The 23,870-nt window shown below is 38.2% G+C and overlaps 1 protein-coding gene across 4 annotated transcripts in view; it reads left to right on the top strand.

Annotated features, from left to right (window-relative positions):
- ZFHX4 (zinc finger homeobox 4) overlaps window positions 1–23,870 on the top strand; it is a 174,438-nt gene that overhangs the window by 26,262 nt on the left and 124,306 nt on the right. For all 4 annotated transcript variants that reach the window (XM_070630410.1, XM_070630408.1, XM_070630409.1 and 1 more), the window contains exon 3: window positions 1–323. This exon is cut by the window's left edge. In XM_070630410.1, coding sequence (XP_070486511.1) covers window positions 1–323 — 323 coding nt within the window. The remainder of the gene's footprint in view (window positions 324–23,870) is intronic.

The following is a 23,870-nucleotide window of genomic DNA, read 5'->3' as shown; positions in this document are numbered from 1 at the left end:
TGAGCAGTGAGCGCTCGCTCCCTGAAGAGGAATGGAGGGCTGTAATTGGAGATATCTACCAGTGCAAGCTCTGTAACTACAACACGCAGCTCAAAGCCAACTTCCAGCTCCACTGCAAGACTGATAAACACATGCAGAAGTATCAACTGGTGGCTCACATTAAAGAAGGGGGCAAAAGCAATGAGTGGAGGCTGAAGTGTATTGCCATTGGCAACCCGGTCCACCTCAAATGTAACGCCTGTGACTACTACACCAACAGTGTGGATAAATTACGCTTGCATACCACCAATCACAGGCACGAGGCGGCCCTGAAGCTCTACAAGGTAAGCAGTGACATCCATTTCCGTTGGCACAGAGTAGAGAAGGGAATTAACTGTTTCAGAGCTTGGAGCACAAATCTGCAAGTTAAGGAAAAAGAGGAAAAAAAAAAAATCGAGGGCTAGGTACACGGTTTCTGCCCCACGTTACTAAATGTGTATTGAAATGTATGAAATATTTAAAAGGTTTGCCATCCCTTTGACACCTAGCTCAGTGGCATTGATTGCTTTACTGGTTTCTCCCAAATAAAATAACTTTTCTGAGTATTTTCATATATGAAATAATACTTTTACGCCTCTTTTATTGATTGATTTAAAAAAATAGCACAGCTCTTGGCTAAGTGTTGATGGTTATGGGGAGCAGAGGACAAAAACAGTGTTACCTTGTGAAGGCATCATCTCTTGTTTGGTGACGAAAAAGCACTATACAAACACGATGGGGTTTTGTTTTTTTTCCCTGTAAGTTTCTAGTAGTATTGAGTAAACACACTCTCCTTTAGCATCAGTTGAAGGTCTTTTCCTTAACTCTGTTATTTTGTGTGGCTTTTCCCAGCTAGTAAAGTGCCTATCCCCCACAGTGGGTGTGGTGCAGATGGCAAATCTACTTTCATCGTTGCTGGAAAAAGCTATGCAGATGTAACGAATATGTGCAAGTGCTGCACACTCTCTTCCACAAGTTGTCTTGACTTTTTCTAAACCCTAATTACCGGTTAATTTATCTTCTACAGTTTGTTTCCTGGATTGGCTTGATTGTTTTGGTTTATGTACGAATGAAACAGGTTCATTTCAGTGATGAATAACTTGATCACTTATTAAAAACTTCTTTTGTCTAGAGGATATTAAAATTCAGAAAATATTGTAAACCATTCGTCATCGTAACAAGCTCTAAATATGATTACAAAATCCATTTTGCAAGTGTTATCTATTGATTTATACTAGAAATCAGTGATAACTATGTTGTCTGGAGTCAACCAGCAATTCTCATACCTATGGCTTTTCTAACACTAGTTCAAACTATAAACACACAACAGAAAGAGCCGATTGTGGCTCTCTAGAGCAGGTGCAGGAATTATTTATTTGGGTTGGCCTGGCACCATTTGTTTGGATTGTTTCTCCAAGTTCAAATTCTGGATTGATGTACTGAGCGTAAAAACCTAAAGACGTGGTGTGAGAATTTGTAACACTGTTCCTGTGGTCTCGGCGCTTTGTGGATCAATAATGAAACCATTAGATTTGGGTTACACAGTTTGAGGGCAGTACAGGCCCTAATGTAAGATGGAAAGCTTCTAAGTTGATGGCATTGAAACCATCATATAACAGATTAATCGTATTATAATTCATAGGTTTTACAGCAACAGATGATAACTGTTCAATTGTCAGTTTTTTTTCTGTTGATCCCTGACCTAATAAAACTTTTAGATTACCTAAGAGAAAAAAATAAACATTAAGTTTGTATAAATAGTAGATCTCGACCCTGGGAGCTATATAGAATATTCATGAACTGTGTTTATATTCACACAGCTCCTCTCACACTTTTAACATGTTGTGAATAAAAGATAGAAATGTACAAATTTCTCTATTTTATTAATCTGATGTGAGAAGTTAAAGAAAGGTAGAGTGTTACTGTTTATTTTCTCAGGAAAGATTCTTTAATCTAATTGTTTGATGATTATAAACGTGTGTGTATGTGTTTGTGTTAAGTTTACCCATTCATCCCATGGCTGTGGACTGACCACCCTCAGTATCCGCAGAGCAGTTTGCCAGGTGCCTGTGTTACTCTTAAAGGTCCCTTTCAGGGAGAGTTGGATATTGTCTTTGAATGTATAACAACTAAATGAGATAAAAGCTTGTTGATAAAGGGGCTTGAAGGCAGAGAGAGCTTTAGATCCCAGAACCAAAGGATCTATGTCCTCTTACCTTAAAAATGTTAGAAATCACATAAAAATTTATCTTTCCGCCGCTCTTTTTTATTCACTGATCTCTTAAATACCCAACTGTCCTTGTAGTGTAGTGTCTCAAAATGGTCAGCAAACAAACAAAAACACACTTTGAACAAACTTACCTTGAATTAAAGGAAGATCGAAGAGAGAAATACTGGAGCTATTGAAACTTGGTATTGGGAAAACTATATTATTTCTCATTATCCTTCAAGGAGCATTTATTATTTCTAGTAGTAACTACAAAAATACTGCAGAGTAGCAATGTGTGGAGGTTGCCATTTCTAAACTGATTTACAGAAACTGTGTGAGTCAGATATAGAGGATTTTCAAGTACAGTAATGAGGATATTAGCAAGCTGGGTCGGCTTGTGTCGGCAAAATAAGATTGCTTCATAAGTAACATTAATTGCTTTTAAATGAGAACCTAACAAATTGGCTCCGGCCTGGAAAATATGATGGTTTGTAATATGACTAAAATATTAAAATTAGACTTAAAATAGTTTCTGAGTTAATGACTAGACAATAATCTCCTATATAAAATTCATTTTCATTAGGAGTTTAATTTACATCATTTTGCATTGTGAATTATTCAGGCTTTAAGGGAAAGTGACAAGTAGCAGTTGTAAGACAAGTACAGAGCTGTGGGAAAACAGCTTTTCCTGTTATTGACAACATATTGATTCATAACACTCTAAATGTGGTGATGTGTCAGTTTGATCCGAATGACCACTTTACCCCTTGCATTGTCAACCTGAAGCAGTATTACCAGAGAGAAGTGTGTGTCCTGATTCCAGTTTAAGGAGGTTAAAGGTTAAAGGTTAAGGGTTAGCTTAAAAGCATCATCTGCCTAGCTGCTTAACTTTAAACTGATCAATTTAATGAAAATCTGTTTTACAGATGTTGTTTTAATGTATTTGGCAGGATTTAGGCAGCTTTAACATTAGACGTATGCTAGTAAAAATTATTTCTTTATTTGACCAGAACAACACCTTTCCTTTTATGTTTAAAGTAGAAGGCTTGCGGGTTATGGTATTTTGGCAAAGAACCCAGAGGCAGAATGTGTTGATGATCTTTCCATATGGACTCAAAAAAAGAATACCTTTATGTCTATTGCTAACGATGACTGCAAAAACAAACAAGGCTGTATTCATTTTTTGGCAGTATTATTTTCCTTAGAATTTTTTTCTAAAGAGGAATTTTGTTATTGTTAAGAAAATCTTACTCATTTCTTCAAGCACAGTTCTCTGAAGCGCTCAGGACTATTAAATTTTGATTTTTTCCTCCAGAAATTTTAATGATGAAGCGAAATGGGTCTAGGAAATTAAAACAATAAAATGAAACTGCAGGTTGCCCTTAATCTTCTCTTTTAATGTATGAAAGTATATTTAAAGTGAGGTTAATAAGTACTCAATGCATAGATAGCTACAATCAGTGTTACAAGGTAAACTGTGTCTGTACCTATCTCTCTATATAATACAAAAGCAGCGTTTCTGAGCTGACCACCTTATTAGATTTGATTATATTCTTCTCATTTCACGCCTTTGCATCCTCTACGAATTTTTTCAATTGATACTCACATAATGAGTCCTCAATAAATATTTGTAGGATGAATAATGGACTAATGAATAAACTGAGAAACGTGTTAAAGAAACCCTTTTACTTCCAACCCTCATTAAAAAAAAAAATGCATTGCAATTTGATCCACCCCTAAATTATCCCAAACTTTTTCTAAAGAGTCCAGAAAAAGATCTCATAAAAACTACTTAGCACTACACATTCAAACTGAGGAGGAACAAATAAGACTTTGGCAATATTTTAGATTTACAGTTTAGCTTATTCTTGGCTCCGCATGGCCATGACTTGTCCGGCCAGCTGATGGGTCTCCCGCCATCCCACGCAGGGCATGCAAGTACTGTGCTGCACCTGCATTTCAGCTGCTCCTATAATGCTGTGTGGATTTTCAAGTGAGGTGTTCGCAGCTTTGCTGGTTCAAAGTCAAAAGCTTAATTATACTAGCTTTTTTCCTTCCTGCATCTGCTAGTGGTGAAGCGGAATAGTCTGTCTGAATTCCATAATGCTGTTTTCATATTTGGATTTCAAATTGGCTGGGAACAGTGAATGAATCTCTTGTCTCCATGGTGAGCAGAGGCACACACGTGGGATTTGGTCCTAGGTAACTTTTAGTGTAACATTCCCCTAAGGAACGTTTTTGGAGTTTTCTCATTATCCATGTTATGGCTGAAAGAATCCGGGTTAAGAACTAAAATCAAGGTGTGGGGGAGGGTCGTAGAAGAGAATGCAAGGAGCCACGTTGGGAAAAGTATGTGGCAAGGAAATAAAAAAATGGAATAATTAGCTTCACCTACCTTGTTTGCTTTTTTACTAGTAGGAAGTAATAACCTGATCAGTGTGGAATTACCAAAGAATCACAAGCATTTTCGTTTCAATAGGCCTGAGTCCAACTTTGCAATTTAAAATCAAATATACCAGATATGTACCATTTCAATTATTGAACTGTCATTGTCCCGGTGTGATGGTAAAAGAGGTCAGGAGATTGTGTGGTACACATTTGCATAAAAGTCATTGTGTAAAAGGAAATTGGAATATGTGTGTGTATCTAGGAAACCAAAACAGGTTTTTCTTAATCTTATTCTAGACATTTGTTTAGATGAAGAAAGCTGTTTTCAGAGATAAACAAAAGTTATTCTTTTCTGTTGCTGAACATTAACCTGAATATGGAAATTTTTGCACTTTTTGTATTAGTTTCAGATTTATGTTCCTTTCAAGGTTGAGGTGCAGTGTGAAATTGAATTCCAGTCGCAGGATTTATTTTTTGAAAAGTAATCACAATTCAAGTATTCTATTGTATTGTCATATCAGAAGACAAGGCAGAGGTTGAAAAAACACTTTCTGTAGTAGAACAATGCGTGCTTGCATAATGCTTATAACTAATAAATACACTGATCAAACAGAGAGGATCTGGTTAGCTAATAGCAACTAATAAATCACGGGTGTTTTCAGATCGCAATGCAATTGGCCAGCCCTATCTCCTACGTCTGCGTCTGTTTTTAAGCTTGACATTTGCTCAAGCACAGCCATGTGTCAGAACACGGCTTCTCCAGCACAAATATGGACTTTTTCACTGCATGCACATGGCAGTAACATATTACATTATGAGCTGAGAACCCTCCTTATATTCTACCAGGAAGAAATTGACGACAATTTGTCTCTCCAAATTATAATGTGTATATTGTACCTGTCAATCCCTAGAAGGATTACTTCAGACCAGGCATTAGCAACTTATGACATCCAAGTCAGGAGAGAGAAAATGATTTTTAGGATGTGAAATCATTAACAAACCCAGGCAAAATGTAGAGAAAGCAAAGTATGTTGCTGGAACCCTCCTGTTTTCCTTTCAACGTCTTTCCTGAACCAGCGACTAACATGCTCTTCTCTGTTTTTCTGAAATCCTGACTATTTTATCCCACCTAGATCTTCTCTTCGGGGAAATACTCCATGTGGCAAGATTACCCATCTAATTCCCCAAAGAACCCTGGCATTCCTTTAATTAAGGGAAAAGATGCCTTTTCATAAAAGCAGAGTAGTGCGTCCAAAGGTGTAAATAACTTTCAAGCCTTTCCCAGGGTGCATTTTGTTTTAAAGGAACCACTTAATCTGGATGAATTTCTAATGTGTGAGGGGTGAGTGATTATGTCAGGGGTGGGGATGAGGTACGGCAGTGCCCAGTTTAAGAGCTTCCTTCGTTTATCTCCTTCCCAGCACACATACACGCACACACCACACACCACACATCAGCCCGCCCCCACCTCAGAAACGCAGGAAAAAATTTGGCACTGCCGTTCACTTCACTTCAGGACCCTGTCAACTTGTACTTTATGATTTATGTTCCTTTTTCTAATAACTCGTGCTTGTTCTATCTCATGTGAAGTATAGGTATGGTTTAACCAAAAGTAGTAAATCGCATCTGTGTCACCCACCCTGAGGTCATTTAGGTAATGCAGACAAAGGTGTTACCTCGTAATTAATGTGCTCTCCTTGCATGTTGCTTTGGCTTCAATTTCATCGTCCCTGTCAGGGGAGCTTGTTTAAAATCGCTGACATGTTCAGATGGTACCGGGATGCCACGCAGCAATGCAGCCAGAGTCATATGTTACCCAGGCCTCATGCTGCTGAAAGGGTCTTGGCCCAGGGTGGAGTAAGGAGGAGCTGGCATGTGCATAATGACCGCGGTGCTGCTTCCAGAACATCTGGCCTGCCTGAGTTCTACTGGAAATGCTTCACCCAGTTTGCTTTGAGTCTGAGCCTGTGCTCAGGCTGAGTTCAATTAGACGTGGAGATTTGTTCATTATGCAGATAATTCAAGCCCTAAAAGGCACTTTTTTTGCAAATCATCAGTGTATTTCAGGAGAGCTTCTGATGATATGATGTATTCCAAAGAATGGCAACAATGGAGGCATAGCCCCCTATAACCCATGAGGAACCGCCTTCACAGATTTTATGATCTAGGAGGAGGGCGGGGATTGGTGTGGGCACGAGGACCAAAGTTCTGTTTGCAGAACACCTGAATGATATCTGGAGTTTTACTTCTAATAAATACAGAAACATTTATTGAGCACTTAATGTCTGCCAAGTTTGAGGATGCCTCTGTTCATGGAGGTTGCGTCCCATTAATGTGGTAGGTTATAAGCCATCTTCTCTAAGGTGGGACTTCCTCACTCCTTCTGTTCTTCCAGGGTGGTGGGGACTGTAGTTAAATTAGGAATTGAATCCATGTGTTGGCCATCCAAAGCTTCCAAGCCCTTTTCAACCATGGTTGGTCAAAGGATGGAGTGTGACTGCCCTCTTGGGTCATCAGTAGATGTCAAACAATGTCACTTGTATATCTTGGCTGATTCACTGCTTTCTTGCATTGCAAAACTTTATTGATCAGTTTCTGACAAAGGTTATGGTGAGAATTTGAGGGCAGGATAGAGCTTTTCTATTAGTTTGAACATTTATGCTGTTCTTCATATATGAGGACAATGCTACTGATGCCTTGCCTAGAAAATGAAGAAAGCCGCTTAATAAAGAATGCAAAATGTGTCAAATTGCAACTTTAGTCAAGCTCCTTATAGAACCAGGTTTCCAGTTTAGTTTGACTCTTGCAGAATCTTTGTTAGTTTGGTTTACAATACTGTTAGTGAGAGTTCTTCTTAAAGATACATTATTATAATACCTAGTTCTCTTATTGTCTGTGATTATGTGTGTGTGGCAACATTTATTTCACTTGGCTTTATAGTCTTTTATTAACATTCTAGTGTTCTTATCTTTAAGGAAAAATAGACTTGAATATAATACTTATACACATATTAAATGCTTATGTAAATATAAAAGTATATCGAGACCATGCTCTCAATAATTTATTGATTCAGATTTTCCTAAAGACTTTCTTTCACTGGAAATACTAGATAGCATAGAATACACGTTTCTCTCTCCTGGTTGCTTAAGGAATAAATGTTAGGGTTCTGTTTTCCCATTAAGCAATTTTTGATGAGTAGTGTAAAGGAAGGTTTAGGTTGAAGAATTCTTTGTCCCTGGGTATCTGCTGATAAAATTAGTGGTATGTAGGGTTGAGGAGGGAAGGAAATGAGCTATTGATAGATCTAATGGTATCACTTAACTCCAGTTTTGGAGGAAATCTTTTAAAATTTTAAAATACTGATTTTAAGGCTGTGATTGTGTGTCCTATGTCAAGAAGAGCTCATTAATAGAGAGAGTTCGCAAATAGCTATCTATGTAGGATTTATGAGGTATTGGGAAGAACCTTCCAAAAATATCACTTCTTCTGGTGCCAGATATTCTGTCAACAGTGAAGCCATATTCATAATTGACATTCACTTATCAGCTTTAAAAATGGCCCTACTTTTTGAAGAGAAAACGTATGCTGACAACAATCATAAGAAGTTAAACTTTTTATATGCGTTATCTCATAGACTCTACCTAACAGTTATATTTTATTATTCCCATTTTGACATATGAGGAAACTGAGTTTCAGAGCAAAATGCCTCGCTCAAGTCCTCACAGACAGAAAGAGCCTGTGTTGGAGTGCTAACTCTGGCCTCTTCTCAACTCATGGCCAAGCCTACATTATGAGGCTTTGCTAGTAAGAAAACTTTTTGTTGTTTTTGAGGATAGGGTGAGCAGGGAGTGGGAAAGGAAGAGACAGGCTGGGAGCCTCTGAGGCAAACTTAACAATTTTGTCTAAGGTGTTAATCATTTTGGAGCTCACTTATATTCCTTTGGGTTAGCAGATTCCGTTAAAGACATTGCGGACGGAATACAACCTAAGAGCTGGCCAGTACGGTTTGCATACACGAACACAGTCAACTGGAAGGATGAACTTACCCCTGATGGGTCCCCTACAAGCTGGAAGGAGCAACTGCTGCTTAAAATTGTTACCTGACTATTTCCTGTCACAACAGAATTCTTTCGCTTTAAAGAAACTTCCTTGAACTGGCATTTTTGGGTGCTTGGTATATTAAACAGAAAGGACTAATAGAATATTTATCACTTCTAGTGCCTGAGCTCTCAGTGCTTGCAAGTTAAGCACCTTTGGAAGCTGCATTAGTTCCTTCAGGTCACGAGGGTACTTCGGCAGTAATGTACTAAATGGTACCCCGCTGACCTGAAAGAGGGAATGTGCCTCCCTAAGCATTTAACTCGCTACACAGGAGCAGCTAACGCATCGTCTACTCTGCTCAGGACCTGGGTCTTCTTCTCTTCTCATTTCCCGGCATCCTTATAACGACTGGAGGAAGTCCTATTCAGTTGCTGCTTATTAGAATTTTTTAAAATAATTTTGTTTTGAATTATTATTATTTTTTTTACCTTTCTCTTTCACTCCTTATTCTGATCCGTTTTAGTTACTAGGTTCCAGGAATTTTCTTTCCACTCCTGTTTCTAGTGCGCTCCCGTCTACTCTCTCTTCCTTAAAATTTTGTCGATTGCGATGTAAAACTCACCATGTTGTTAGAACTGTTTATACTGACTTAACTTAGAGGTGCTTGAGGAAATCTTGCCTTCCTAAATCTGTTTACCCAGCCCTGCAAAACATTGTCAGTCGTTGACATTATTGCTGTTGACCACATTAATGAAATGTCCTTTTATTGGAGAGCAAGAATGGTCTTAGTTTTGAAATGACAAAATTGTTAGCAACAGAGAAGCTCCCAATGACTATAGCTGCTGTGTGTAAAGCATGCAAGGACATTTTGATAATTATAATGTGCAGTATCTTTCAAAGACTTTAAATATTTCTAACTATTCATTTGGCAGGCCTGAGAATGACACTAGCATATGTCCTTAGGGCCTAAAATCATTCATTGTTCAATTGCGAGAAATCAGGTAGCAAGTCTAATGGTCATCGCCTCTGAAAGAGAGTCAGTTTACAAGGCACCTCCTTTAAACTCAACATGCTTTCAGCACTTACCACTGAGTAGCAGAGTAGGTGACATCAGACATGAGGGAGGGAGTGAATGATTCCCAGTTTTTACGCCGAATAAATAGTGTTGTTTTTTGAAAGAAGATTAACATGCTTAAAGGGGAATTAGGCTAACACTAGAATATACCTTTCAGAATTTATTTTATTTGGTGAATTTATATTACATAATACTTTAGAAGGGAGAAAACTCTCTCCTATTCCCTATGTGATACTATCACTACTTTTTAAACGGACGCCTCTCAGTATCTTTTGAGAAATAATTTGGCTAAAAGCAAGTTCTGGTTTATTACAATTTTTATTAGCAAGTTAAGTAATTAGAAAAACATATTTGGATGGAGCGATTGTACCAAAGTTTTCCATGATGGGTATTCCCTGAGAAGATACTCCCCAGTCTCGTAACCAAATTCCTTCAAAATAGATCCAAAGGAAATTCATAAATAACTTTTTTTTCAGAGAAATACTGTCTCTGGCTCTCTTGATTCCTTCAGTATTAGGAAAACTAAGATGGGCTTTATGAAGAAGAATTTAGTTTTTAGAGTATTCATTCTTAACACAGAGATAAAGTTACCATCTTTAGGTCATAAATGCAAAAATGTCTTCCTCATTGCTTAATTTTGTCAACATTCATTTAGACGTATGTTTCAAAATAGACTCTCAGGTATAATATTTACTTCTAAGTTTCCGTAGCCTATATTAGGTCATTTTATTCCTTCTTGTATCTGTGGCTACCCCTTTAATTATAAGGACTTGGTAACTTGTTGGAAAACTGTTAATACAGAAGCACATTGAAATTGATGTTCTTTTTTTTTTTTTTTATGTCTGTTAACACTTTTCCAAAAAGTGAACAATTTAATTCTTTGTTGACGAATGCACAAGAATGTGGTTAGATTCAGGTCTCATGTGTTAGGTGATTAAAAAGGCAAAATGCCAGGCCTCCCATCATGTTTTCAGTACGTGTCCGGGGAGACCTGCTTATACTTAGTTTGCTCGAACCCTGGAACAAATTGTATGCACAGGGGCATGTGTGTGTGTCTGTGTGTGTGCTTGAAAGGGAGAGAGAGAGAGGAGTGAGAATACAGTATATGAAGACTTATTTTAAAAAATTGATGAAGATTGTGAGTTAATCATTAATGGCCACTTATTTCGTTTTAAAGTAGATCTCAGAAATCTCTTCCTGCACATTGGAAGTGTTCTCAGTCCCTAGAGATAATAAACCTTTGATGATGTTGTGCAAGACTCGTCAACAAGCCCTGAAATCAGTTCTGTCTGTACACATGACTAATCAAAGATTCAGGGAACAGGATATGGTTTGGTAAAAGTGATCGGTTCTCCAAAAAGCAAATGGCCTCACGAATTGTGGGAGCATATTAAGCCTTTTCGCCCCTTACCAAAGGCACATCCTGGTGCCACCATTTGGGCTAGTATACTTTTACAAAGAGTTGAGCGCTAAGTCTTTTGAAAAGTATCTTTAAAACAAAGGTTTTCTCAAATAATGTCTACTTAAGTAGTACTCTATTCTTTTCTTTGTCTTAGATACCACAAGACACTTAGAAGTATCCTTGAAATTCAGGGAATTAGGGAACCAGAACAAATATCTACTTAAATTGATCAACTGTCGGATGTCCCATAGTGGGAAAATGATGGAATAAGACAGCAGCCTCAATAATTAGGCATGAACTTATAGAGGAAAATGTGACTGGAAGTTTCAAGAAATCAGTTCTAGATTAGAAAAGGAAGGAACTAAAGTTATAAGCTACAAAATCTACCAAGCGGACAGTGCAATGAGTGTTGAGGCCATTGTCTTCTGCTTTCTTCATTTTTTATTTGCAACAATTTTATTGAGATAGAATTCATACACTAGGCAATTCGCTTATTTAAAGTATACAATTAGGGGCCACCCTGTGGCTGAGTGGTTAAGTTGGTGTGCTCTGCTTTGGCGACCCAAGGTTTCCCGAATTCAGATCCTGGGTGTGGACCTAGCACCACTCATCAAGCTATGCTGAGGCGGCATCCAACGTAGCAGAGCCAGAAGGACCTACAACTAGAATACACAACTGTGTACTAGAGGGCTTTGGGGAGAAGAAGAAACAAAACAAAACAAAAGAAGAAGATTGGCGACAGATGTTAACTCAGGTGCCAATCTTTAAAAAAAAAACTTTTTAAAGAAAAGTATACAATTAAATGTCTTTTTAGAGTATTCACAGAATTATGCAATCATCACCACAATCGATTTTAGAACATTTTCAACACTCCAAAAAGAAATCTAGTACCATTTAAACCTCCACCCCCACTGATTCCAGCCTCCCCCCCGCCCCCTCCCCCCACCCCCTGGCCCTAGGCAACCACTAATTGCTTTCTGTCTGTATAGATTTGCCTATTCTGGACATTTCATATAAATGGAATCATACTATCTCTGCTCCTTTGTGACTGGCTTCTTTCACTTAGCATAGTGTTTTCAAGATTCGTCTATATTGTAGCATGTACCAGTACTTCAGACCTTTTTAATACAGAATTTCCATTGTATGGCTAAGCTACATTTTATGTATCTCATCAGTTGGGCATTTCAGTTGTTTCCACTTTTTGGCTATTATGAGTAATGATGCTCTGAACATTTGTGTACAAGTTTTTGTGTGGCCATATGTTTTCATTTCTCTTGGCTGTATAGCTAGGAGTAGAATTCCTGGATTGACACTTCCTAATACTAACTGGACTCTCATTACTGCCAATCAGTTCTTGTTTCGTACCTGGTCAGCTCCTCTCTCTTTTCCTTTGAAGAATATTACAAATTTTTCTCACTCTCCTAATGCTTCTTTTTCATCTTCTGCTCCACTCTGGCCTACGAGTTCAGTGAGAAAATTAATATTAATACTTGTTGAGCACTTTCTAGGTGGCAGATAATCTTCTACGTTCTTTAAATCTGTTAACTCATTTAATTCTAACTGCAATCCTGGTAGATAGGTACTCTTATTATGTCCGTTTTGAAGATGGAACAAGGCAATGAAAACTTAATTAAATTATCCCAGGTTATGTAACTGATAACAGTGACAACTGAGTCAGGATTTGAGCTCAGACTGACTGGTTGCAGAACCCACAGTCTTAAACGGGACACTTTGTTATAGTGAAGAATCTACGTTGAGGAGGGATACCTGGAAAGCAAGGTCTTGTTTGTGGTAGAAGGGGATGAAAATAAGAGCATAACTATAAAAGTTGATCTTTGAGGAGGACTTGTATCCCTGGGAGAGGAAGAAAAGAAGTGATGATGAGATGGAGATTCAGAACCTTTGGGAGGAGGCAGCGAGGGATGGCAAATGAGAAAAGTCACTGATAACAGTATGGGCTTTTTGAGTTCTTTTTTTATGTCAGAATGTAAACCATTTATTTGAGTCATACTATGCTCTTTGAAAAATATCTATGAACTGAATTCTCCATATTTGAAGGTTTGAAAAATTGTTCTATTTTGTGATAACGGAGATTTACTAAAACCTGTTTTCTCAGATTGATGTTCCAGTAATATGCAAATGCTTGTTTGTCCTCATTTGTTGAAAATGCGCTGTGCGCGCTCCTAATGGTGAGGAAGACAGACACAAAGGGTGTAGGATGGAGTTCCTGTCCTCATGAAGCTCACCAGTTTGTAGAAAAAAAATATATAACACTTTTTATCTGTGCTTTATTTTCTCTTGTGAATTGTCCCTGTCCACAGCCTTTCTGAATTCCAGAAGTTTGTAGGGGACATTTTTAATATTTTACATAACACATTTTAGCATGTTTACTCCTTTGTGTAATCTAGGAAGTTAATATTTAGATTTTCTGTGATATTTGGGGAAAAATTTATATTCCTGCCTTGCAGAACTTGGATAAAGAGTGGTTACTTGTTTCCACATCAATGAAGATGTCTTATTGTTGAAAACTAATGCACAGTAACAGTATAATTTAAGTCCTCTCCCTCTTGCCCCCTCACCCCCACCTATGTGATGTTTGTGAGCATGATTTTTATGTTTTCTTAATGGTAAAGAAATGGACAAACTGAAATATTCCTTGGTGCTATTTTTGTTAACAAGAAGGAGTGTTTTTATTTTTTTGCATATAAAAACATAAATATACATGTTTCTAATATCTGATCTAATTAATCACTGGTAAAATAGACTTAATATTTTATCTATAGCTATTTCAGCCATCATCTTATTTTATTCAAGCAATTATTGATATTCCTTGAAGCTTTCAATTTCCGGAGACCCACTGATCTTCGTAAAGCCTGTTGACATGGGTTGGGTGAGGTCAGGAGCTGGACTGCCAGTGTTCCTACTGTTGGAACATAACGTTGCATAATTTCTTCTTTCTGTTTTACTATGAAAAAAGCTTAAGGGGAAATTATGCAAGAAAACATGATAAGCTCCCATATTATCTCATGCTAAAAGATTCTCTGGAGCTGCTTTCTTTGAGTCTGAAACACAGTGAAACTGAAAGATTGACTGCCTATTTCAGACTTATGTCTGTGAACACTGATGAGCTTAATAAGCATTGACAAGATGGCTATCACTTTTTGATACCCTCCCATTATTAATATGTTGGGGATGGAGTGTGATGGGAGAGTGTGGGGGGTGGAGAGAAAGGCAGTGAAAGATAAGCGCCTCGCTCTCCTTCCATCTCTCTGTAACTCAAGAAAAGTTTAGAAGAAGAGTTAGACATTTTCTGTCTTAAAGTGTCTAACTGCCTTCCTCACTCTTTATGTGGTTTTTGGCAAGCATTTCTGTGCCTTAGTTAATATATTAGTAAATGGAGGGAAAAAACACTCCACGGAGTTCTCTAGATCTTAATTAAGGTACAAAAATAGCTTTGAGAAAAGTATTCTGAGATAAAAGCTTTTCTTATATGTGGAAAATATTACTCGTGTCTTGTCAGCACATCCACTCTGTTGGCCTTGCTTTCTTGTACTTAGAGATAACTTCTGCTTTTCTTCTTATTAAGACACTTTGCTTTTTAATTTCTATAAGTGCACTTGGTTACACTATTATATCTAGGACTTGTCATTCCTGAAAAGCCATTCTTAACTTTATCTTTCCAATAGGCCTTCACTTGAAATTTGCTTGGGAGAGGAGAATGGTTATACTCATCAACTTGAAAATGCATAAATATAGCTCATAGAAAATAACTATTTGTATATGCTTTTATGTGCTTTAACTTCGATATCCATTCCTTTTGTAGAAGTTTGCCCATAGAAAAAGAGCTGGGTATTACACTTTGAAATACCAGTTTTCAAGTCTGCCATGTGTGAATTTGTAAATGAGTCCTAGTAAGTGGGGCTCACAGCTGAAAAATGAAAGCTTCTGTGTCTTGGCATTCATTTTACATTTGCCTTTAGGCTGATACCACAGTTTTTTCATCTATGAAATGGGTTCTGAGTTACCATTATGATTAGAAAATAAGCATTAACTTGACAGTTTTGGAGACCTAGTCTAAATGTAGTCATTTCTGTGGCTCTCAGAGCTGAGTTTACTCTGAGCTTTAACAAATATCTCATCTTAAGTTGCTGATGTAGCTACATATCTATCACGTTGCTGGTTTTCCATTGTTTTGTTTCATCCACAAATATGTGTTTATATATTTTTCTTGTAAATAAGAAGAAGGATAATAATCTTATAGAGAGAAATAACCACCTCTTAATCCTTTGTGCTTTATTTATTTATTTGACTGATCATTTCATTTATTTGTTTATTGAGAGCCCACTGTGTCAGCCCCTGTGCTAGAGAATAAGGATGTCACTTCAAACAAGACAGATACAGGCCTTGTTCTGGTGGCGTGTATACAGGTTAGTGGAGGAGACAAGCACTAAACACATCGTCACATATCAGGCAAAGAAATAGTTATTTACTATTGTAAACGAATAATATAAGTAGTTTTATTTTGGTCTGGAACATTTACCTGTGTCATTAGTGCATAGGTATTTGTGTAAATCAAGTTCTTCCTCTAATCTTGGAAGAAAGTGAAGAAGTTGCATGAGACCCTTTATTGAGATGTTTATAAAGGTGGCTAGGGGCTGAACTGAATTGACTTCACTAGATATGGGCTGTCAGATAGAAAGAAGCATTTACCACTGAGATTTGATTAGAGTTCCAGCACTTTCAAACTTTTTGGAGTCATGAAACGTTGGCATGAATAGGCATTCTAGAAATGGCTACATATCCAGTTGACAGATTTGTACGGAATATCGTATGGAAGGTTGGATGAAATGAAGCTGACCCTTATGCTCCCTGTTGAAACTTTTAAAACATGCTTATTCCAAGGCCGCAGCATCTGAGGATGCATCCTGGAATTTCTTCAATTAAAGAGATGATCCTGATCGTCGGCTACATTTGGGGATCACTGAACTAGAAGGTCACTCTAGATCTAAAGACTCCGTGAAAAAAAGATGGTGAATGTGGTGGTTGTAATAAGCTCAGCTCCGTTAGCATCCGTTCCTCCCATGGTCAGAAGAGAGAAAAGGTGTCCTCTCCTTTCCCAGACTAGGATTTTGCTAAGGTCTGCCAATGCTGCATACTCTCTGCAAGGAAGTCATGGAAGGCACTGCCCTTTGCCTTGCTTATTGTTTTTCTTCTAAGGATAAGAATCTAACATGTTTTGATAGGCAAAAAAAAAAAAAAAAAAAATCCCATTTCAGTAGGAAAAATGGCAAACCTTTACAAAGGAAACCTTTCTGTACAAAACAGCTGTGCTTTTGTTGAAGGTCTGGCACTTTAGTCAACTGTTGGGCCAAGAAACTACTTTCTGACTTCAGAAGCTGGTAAAAAAAAAAAAAAAAAGTCCCCTGGATTGAATTTTGTAGGAATATCGTTTTTGGTAAATTTTGGAATCATGCTTTGCCTCATCATAGTTCCAGAAACCCGCTCTCCTTGTACACAAAGATATCCCCCGGCAGCAGATATATAGTCTGTTTTCTGAACAGGAATCTTATAGGTCTCAGGAGAGCCAACTTCCATAGGCCCGCTGGCTTGTATGCTCATTTGTAGCTCACTGTAATGATTCTGCAATTTTTCATTTTCTTGCTATTTTTAGGGAGGCAGATTTTGAAGTTTGTTTTTGGAGTTTTACTTCATAACAGCATATTCTGTCTCTCTCCCCATAGATATGGATACAAATGTGTATGTGGTATATGTATATGTGTGTGTGTGTGTGTGTGTGTAGATACAGATGTGTGTATTTCTCTTTTGGGTGATCTGTGACCCAGTTTCCAACATGGAGTTGGGGGGTTCCTCACACCAGCAAACAATTCTCAGACACCGACAGGGTGTCTAAGAATTCAACTCACTTCTGACACTATCTCCCCAGAGATCGCATCAGATTGTGCAGGTTAAGAGTTCGGTCCTGCAAGACTGCCCCCATGCCCACTTCAGTACCAGTCTCAAGCCTGTGCTATTACCTGTGCTTCTGAACAACGGGCTACAGACCAAAGGTTCCTATGAGCCCCTCCTTGGACCTCAGTGTCCAGTGCATGTCCAGGTTGTTACCTGTACTTCTGACTGACTGGCTATGAATCAGAGGTTCCCATGACCCCCTCCTCGGGTTCAATTAATTTGTTAGAGTGGCTCACAAAACTCAGAGGTTTACTAGATTCTGCTGACTAGCTTACCAGTTGTTATAGAAGAATATGACTCAGGAATAGCCAGATGGAAGAGGTGCACAGGCCAAGGTGTGTGGAAAGGGACGCAGAGCTTCCCTGCCCTCTCCAGGCACTACACTCTCCCATGTCCAACCCAGAAGCTCTCTGGACCCCGGCCTTTTGGGTTTTTATGGAGGCTTCATCACATAGTCATGATTGATTAAATCATTGGCCATTGGTGATTGATTTAACCTTCAGCCCCCCTCCCCTCCCCAACCCTCTAACCACTTGGTTGGTTCTCCTGGTGACTAGCTCCCATCCTTAGGTACGGTCCAAAAATTTACACCTTTATGACTGGACGCCTGGGAAATTCCAGGGGTTTTTGAAGCTGTGAGCCAGGAACTGTGGACGAAGACCAAATATGTATGAGAAATATATTTTGGTCACTTGAATGACCAAATACATATTTCTTATAAATCACAATATCTCTTTATCCTGTTTATGAAAGAGAACTGTGTATTTTATGGTCTATAATTTGACCATTTTCTTTTAATGATATCCCATACTTTTCTCCCAAATATGGCATCTAAGACAGATGCCCTGGCAGCTACACTGACAACCAGTGCTAAAAAGAAGCAAATAAATACGGTGTCTAATCTCATAAGCAACAGAATTGACTTTGTCATAGTACATTACTCTGGAAAAGTTATTATATTTAACCACTTTCAAGTTAAAAACTGGACCTTGGTCTATTTCATAAAGAAGTACCTTTTTATAGATCAACTTGAAGCAGTCAATCAATTCTGTACTGACCCCCAAGAGCTACATTTTTGAATGTGGATCTACTGTAAAATGCCAGCGCCGAACTCTGAGTCCCATCAGCAATAGCCTGTGTTTCGCAAAAGACTCAAAGAAAATAATTTTCCTGCCCGCAGACTAAAAGAGTCACACTAGTAAAATAACTGGATGGTTTGGTTAAAAAAGTCAAACAGTTATTTCAAGATTTTGCTAATAATTTGATTGGCTTGATCAGTTACTTGAGCCCAGCTGATACATATAGATCAGTGCAGAATAGAAATTTCCTGCTCTGCCTGGGGTGAGCCCCGAACCTTTGGTTATTTAAGCATAATGTTCAATGAGGGCACATATGTGTACTATATAAAACTTTTGAGGTCTGTGCTTAAGTAATAAACATAGTACAGTGTTGTACATTTGTGTGACCTAAAGCATTGTGCTCTACTGTGACAAACATATCGTCCTCCTCTGCCAGTATAAATGCAGGGACATTTCATAGTCATAATCTGTTAATACCAGTTAGTAGTGTCACAAATTAAAGCCTTAGTGGATTTGTATTGCTTGAGGAAGCAACTGATGTGAAAATACCAGGAGGCTGAGGGAGTGGGGCAGCTTATTGTAACCTAATTCTGCAGACCATGTAAGGTCTCCGTGTCGGGAACATGAAGCCTTTCAGTGCCCTTCACAGAGAGCTCAGATGAGCAGTTCATTATGCAAATGATATATCATTGAGATACGTTAGACCAGACACATTCCCAAAGAAAAAAAGTTTCGGTGAATAGCAGACAACAAAAATCAAAGGATAATATCCTTTTTTCAAAGAAAAAGAAAGATTTTACTGCTTTTTAAAAATTTATATTTATAGTGCAGACAAAAATTTCTTCCAAGGATTTGAAGAAATGCATTTTCTACAGTTGTGTTGTTTGGGTCTGTACTTAAATAAAAAGTTAATGATGACTTTCAAAATGTATTTTTCTAAGAAATGTTGATACTTGCGTGGCAGAGATTTTGGGCAAATGATTAATGTTGATTATATGCTGAAGGACACATAGCTGTCTTATCAAGAGGCCTGTCCACCTGGGAATATGGAAAAGATTTTGTGAATCATGGAAGGGATATCAGATTAAATTCCCTCTTTAATGTTAGTAGTGGTTTGAGAGAGTGTGATGCATTTATTACTGTAGCCATTTTGTATTTGCCTACGCGTTTAAATGATTTTTCCTATTTCCCCTTTTTAGCCTAGATTATGGATATATTCTGAAAGTTATAGGGAATAACAATTATAGAGAATGGGAAGCCCTGGTTAAAATTTTATGCACATTGAACTACAATGAGGGTATTAAGAGTATTTCATCCCATTTGTAAAATATCTTCCATGACTCTGAAAGGGCAATATTTTTCCAATTATATCTGCTTTAGCCTGCAAATGGATTACCTTATAAGAACTCTTATAAAGCACAGAGTCCAAAAATAATTGAAAGTGTAAGGACAGATAAGCTGAGCATATCAAGGGCCTGAGCAAACTTCTCTCAATAGCATTCGCAGAACAGAAAAAAAAGTTTATCTTAACTCCTGCTCAGGTCCAGATGAACATTTTAACCCTCAGCATCACGATGCTTCTTATTGATAGAGAGCACCTCCTGCATAATCTCTAGTCCAGTTCTCCAGCGTCTGGTAGATTACATTGTCACTCTCTGCAATATTAATAACCAGATGTGATCTTAGGTCTGTCCAAGGTCAGGCGGACTGGCCAGGTCAGCCTGTTTGTCTGTGCACATGAACTGCGACATCTACTCAGAGTGACAGGTAGATGATAGCGGTGGGACAAGGGTGTTAACCTTCAGACCACCAAAAGCAACCTCTTCCTGCTGGGACAAAGAGCCCCAGGGGCTGTGGCCACCTCCACCCACTATGCTCGTAATATTTTCAAAAATGATGCACTGTTGAAGGAATGCATTTCAGAAGAGATAAGTGATTTAAATCATTTCAATAAAAACAATCATACGTATTTGCGTTATTGTTCAGAACTTTTATTCAGATTTAACCGTGTTTTATGGGGATTGATTTTGCATGGCTTTCCTTCCCTTCTGTAAATGACTCAGCTATGCCAGAGTCTGGTATTCCTGAAATGCCTCTGGTTTCGCAAGTAAATAGTACAGAAGCTCCAGAGGATGGGGCAAGACATATTTTAGAAACCAGATAAACAACTTTTGAAGCTCCAGAATTTGTAGTATTCTACTATGAGATATAGCAAGTAAACTCATTTTTTTTTTTTTTAAGTCTTACCTCTTCCTGGGTAAGAATTCCTAAGAAGCTATTTGGTTCCTAATTGATTTTCTACGTCAGTTGTTCATTGAATAGATAAGTAGTGCCTGTGATATTTGATTACAGAGCAAGCCACCCATTTAACCTTCTGTTCTCTCCTGGCCAGGATTTCAAATACAATAGAGCGTTCCTCCCTGAGGCTCAGCAGGATTAGACAGCTAGCGGTAATCCCTGATACGCTGAAATAGACCTGATAGAACTTCACCTCACTTGTTTAGGATTATGCTCCTGAATTCAGCTCACCCGGCACCATTAACCCTTTGGGCACTTAGGCTGAGACACTCTTCACTGAAATCAGTAAGTGAGCAGACACCCATTAGGAAATTTTAGGCAGTTCCACCTTATGTCTTGACCAAAATACAATAGTAATTTTAACCTTAGAACAGGTGTATGCTCCTAAGTTATTTTTCTGAAATTTTGCATCTGAAATATTTGTGTCTCAAGAGTCATATGAGTTTATCTTCTTAAGTATAATTTTGTTGAAGAAACTTTATGGAAAGTTCTGGTTTGTGTAATAGCTTTGCCGCCATGGTCACGGTTAAATCGTTTTGTGGAGGTGAAGGAGAAATGACTTCATATCAAGCAGGCTCTTCATATTCTAGGTTAACTGGAACCAAGGCAAGTATGAAAATCCCCAAACCTCATTTTAGCCAGTGGTTTCCAGTCTCTTCCTTTTCCTTTCATTAGAGCAAATTCCATAGGTTTGAGTTTAATTTTCTCTCTTTCCCCTCTGGGGGATATGAAAATGAGCTAAGAAATGGCCACGAGTCAGGAAATCAGTGGGTGAAAAAGAACTAGTAAAAGGTATAGTTAATCCACAAATTGGAAAGTCAGCCCCATGTTAATCAAGAGATGAAAGGAGGAGCATATACTCTTTCGATGCAGGTGGCAGTGCTGGCCTTTATCTTGGTTTTTAAATAATTTACATTGAAATCTGCTCCTGACACTATTAGGCCATCAAAATGAGGCCCTTGCAAAGTCACAGGTTTAGAAATGGGTTATTAGTGACAACTAACAGTCTTAGAGAGCCCCCCAATCATTATGGAAGTGATTACCCGGAATCATCTAGGTCTTTTTGTGTTGACTCTTTAAATATTCATATTCACAACTAGTTCTATTAATTATTGAAATAAGTGATTCTGGTTTTGATGATGAGAAGATTTCCCACCATGCTCATAGGTTTTCAAGAAATGTAAGTTTTATTTGAGAGACTTAACCTCCAAATAATGTTGTGATGATGAATATGACCTCATTGCCTATGGTAATATTTCAAGGTCAGAGATAATTTAATGCTAAAGCATTGGTACATCCACTTCTTTTCCTGAAATTGCTTTTCTTAGTGGTTCTTAAAGGGTTTGATTACAGAAAATGTTTGTTTTTATTTAAACATTTTTAGTGGAACAAATACAATCACAATAAAAAGAAAACTAAGAAGAGTTTTTAGAAGAATTTTGTTCTTTACCACATTCCCCACCCTACAGAGTTACTGCAATTGTAATCATACCCAACGTCAAGATTACAAGAGGAAAACGATGGTGTGTACCTTGTGTTTTGAAGCTTTGTTTTTGTAAGAACTTAAAAACCCCCAGTGTCTAAATGGATACGATTAAGGCTGAAACAATGGTTTTACTCTAATAACATTTTGTTTGTGTTGGTAGGGATGCCATGAAGTGGAAGGTTATGACTTGAAATGATTGTAGCAAATCGTTAATTAACAGTCCTCCTTTTTACTTACTTTTTGTGCAAAATATCTAATTTTCATGGTTTTAGAGAGCAAAGATGATTTCTGTTGTTCAATTTAACATGTTATTCCAATTAATTGGAAAAGTGCTCCCATGGGCTAGCAGACTCAAGAATGGGGCCTCTCAGACTCTATCTCTTACAGTGGTCCTGGGTTTGCCCTTTTCTCCTGACATGCTTTTACATATGCTGTTGCTGAGATTCCAGGTCTTTGTTGTATGTTATAAAATTCTATTGCATCAGCATGAACAAAACAGAAATATTATGGACGTGAACCTTTCACCCCAAAAGACATATAACAGATTGAAAAGCTCCAGACCAGGGTAACAAGAATGCTTGCAGCCAGCATGGATGGGTTTACAGACGACTAAAAGCTGGTATTAATAAATCTCGAAAGGAGAAGAATAGGAGCAGAATTTACTGAAGTCTATGAAATAATAAAGGATGCGAAGCTGGGCCATGTGCATCTTTGTGCTGTGTGTCAGAAAGAGCTAGAAATCCTTCCATGTAACTAGGAGAAAACAAATTTCAAAGTGACAAAGGAGAACTTGGTGTTTGTTTGCTTTTCTATTTGTTAATAAAAAGTAATTTACCTCTGGAACAATTGAGTTAGAAGATTCTGGAAAAACTAATTCATCTTGGAATCATAAGGACAAAGAAGACCTTGAGGAGTCTCCTCCCTGGCAGACAGGCAGTATTAAAACCATCCCCCAAAGAAGTCCATCTGTATTATTTTTAAAGAGAAGGAACTGGTTTGGTTGTGGCCAATGGAATGCTTTGTGACCACATGAACAAAGAGATAATGACTGAAGAGTTTAAGACTCTGAAGCAAATGTATTGATTCTGCAAACTTTGTTCATATAATATGCTGTTGCAAAAATTCTTGTCTTTTTTAGAGTTTTGCCTCAGTGCTGTCCTTTTAAAACCACTTTTTAAGGTACTGTGATTATGCAAACTTAATTTAACATGTGGTCCTAAACTTGGGGATGGTAAGAGATACGCACAAATGACTGATACACCATTTATGAAGCTCCTACATCTTGTATCACTACATACTAACTAAAATTCTGTGTGCCAGGAATGTTCTTTGTCCACTGTATCATTCAGTCCTCACAAAGCCAAGTGAGGGGAGCGCAGTTATCATTGCAATTGTACAGATTAGGAGGCAGGACATAGCAAGGTCACGTGTCTTACCCAAGTCATACAGATATTTGAGGAGCTGAGATGTGACTTCCTTGCCTGGAAACCGTACTCTTAGTCACCATTCGTTACTGCTGAGCTTCTCTGAAGGCTGACATTATCAATCTGGGGTCCACGGACACCTAGGTCATCTGTAGGTGAGCTTCAGAAAGGGTTGGAGGATCACTCCCCTGAGTGGATAAAAAAGTATGCACTTTCCCACTGAGGAGTGTGTCCATACCTCTTATAAGATTCTCAGACCCAGTACATTGAAGAACAAGCATCCTGGAGAGCGGACACAGAGAGCTCCACAGTGGTGAGACCTTTTACAAGCGGAGGAGAGTGTGGCTAACTGGGCAACAGAGGAACAGAAGTGTTTTGATGGCGCCTTACAGGGTTTAGGGTAGTGGGTATCAAGTTTGGAGCTGGGAGAAGGGGAAGAAGCTGTTGCCTGAGTCGGGGAAGAGTGGATTGTTTCCTCCG

This window comes from Equus przewalskii, chromosome 8, assembly GCF_037783145.1.
Source record: "Equus przewalskii isolate Varuska chromosome 8, EquPr2, whole genome shotgun sequence".
NCBI lineage: Eukaryota > Metazoa > Chordata > Mammalia > Perissodactyla > Equidae > Equus > Equus przewalskii.
This window is presented reverse-complemented; position numbering and strand designations above follow the sequence as displayed.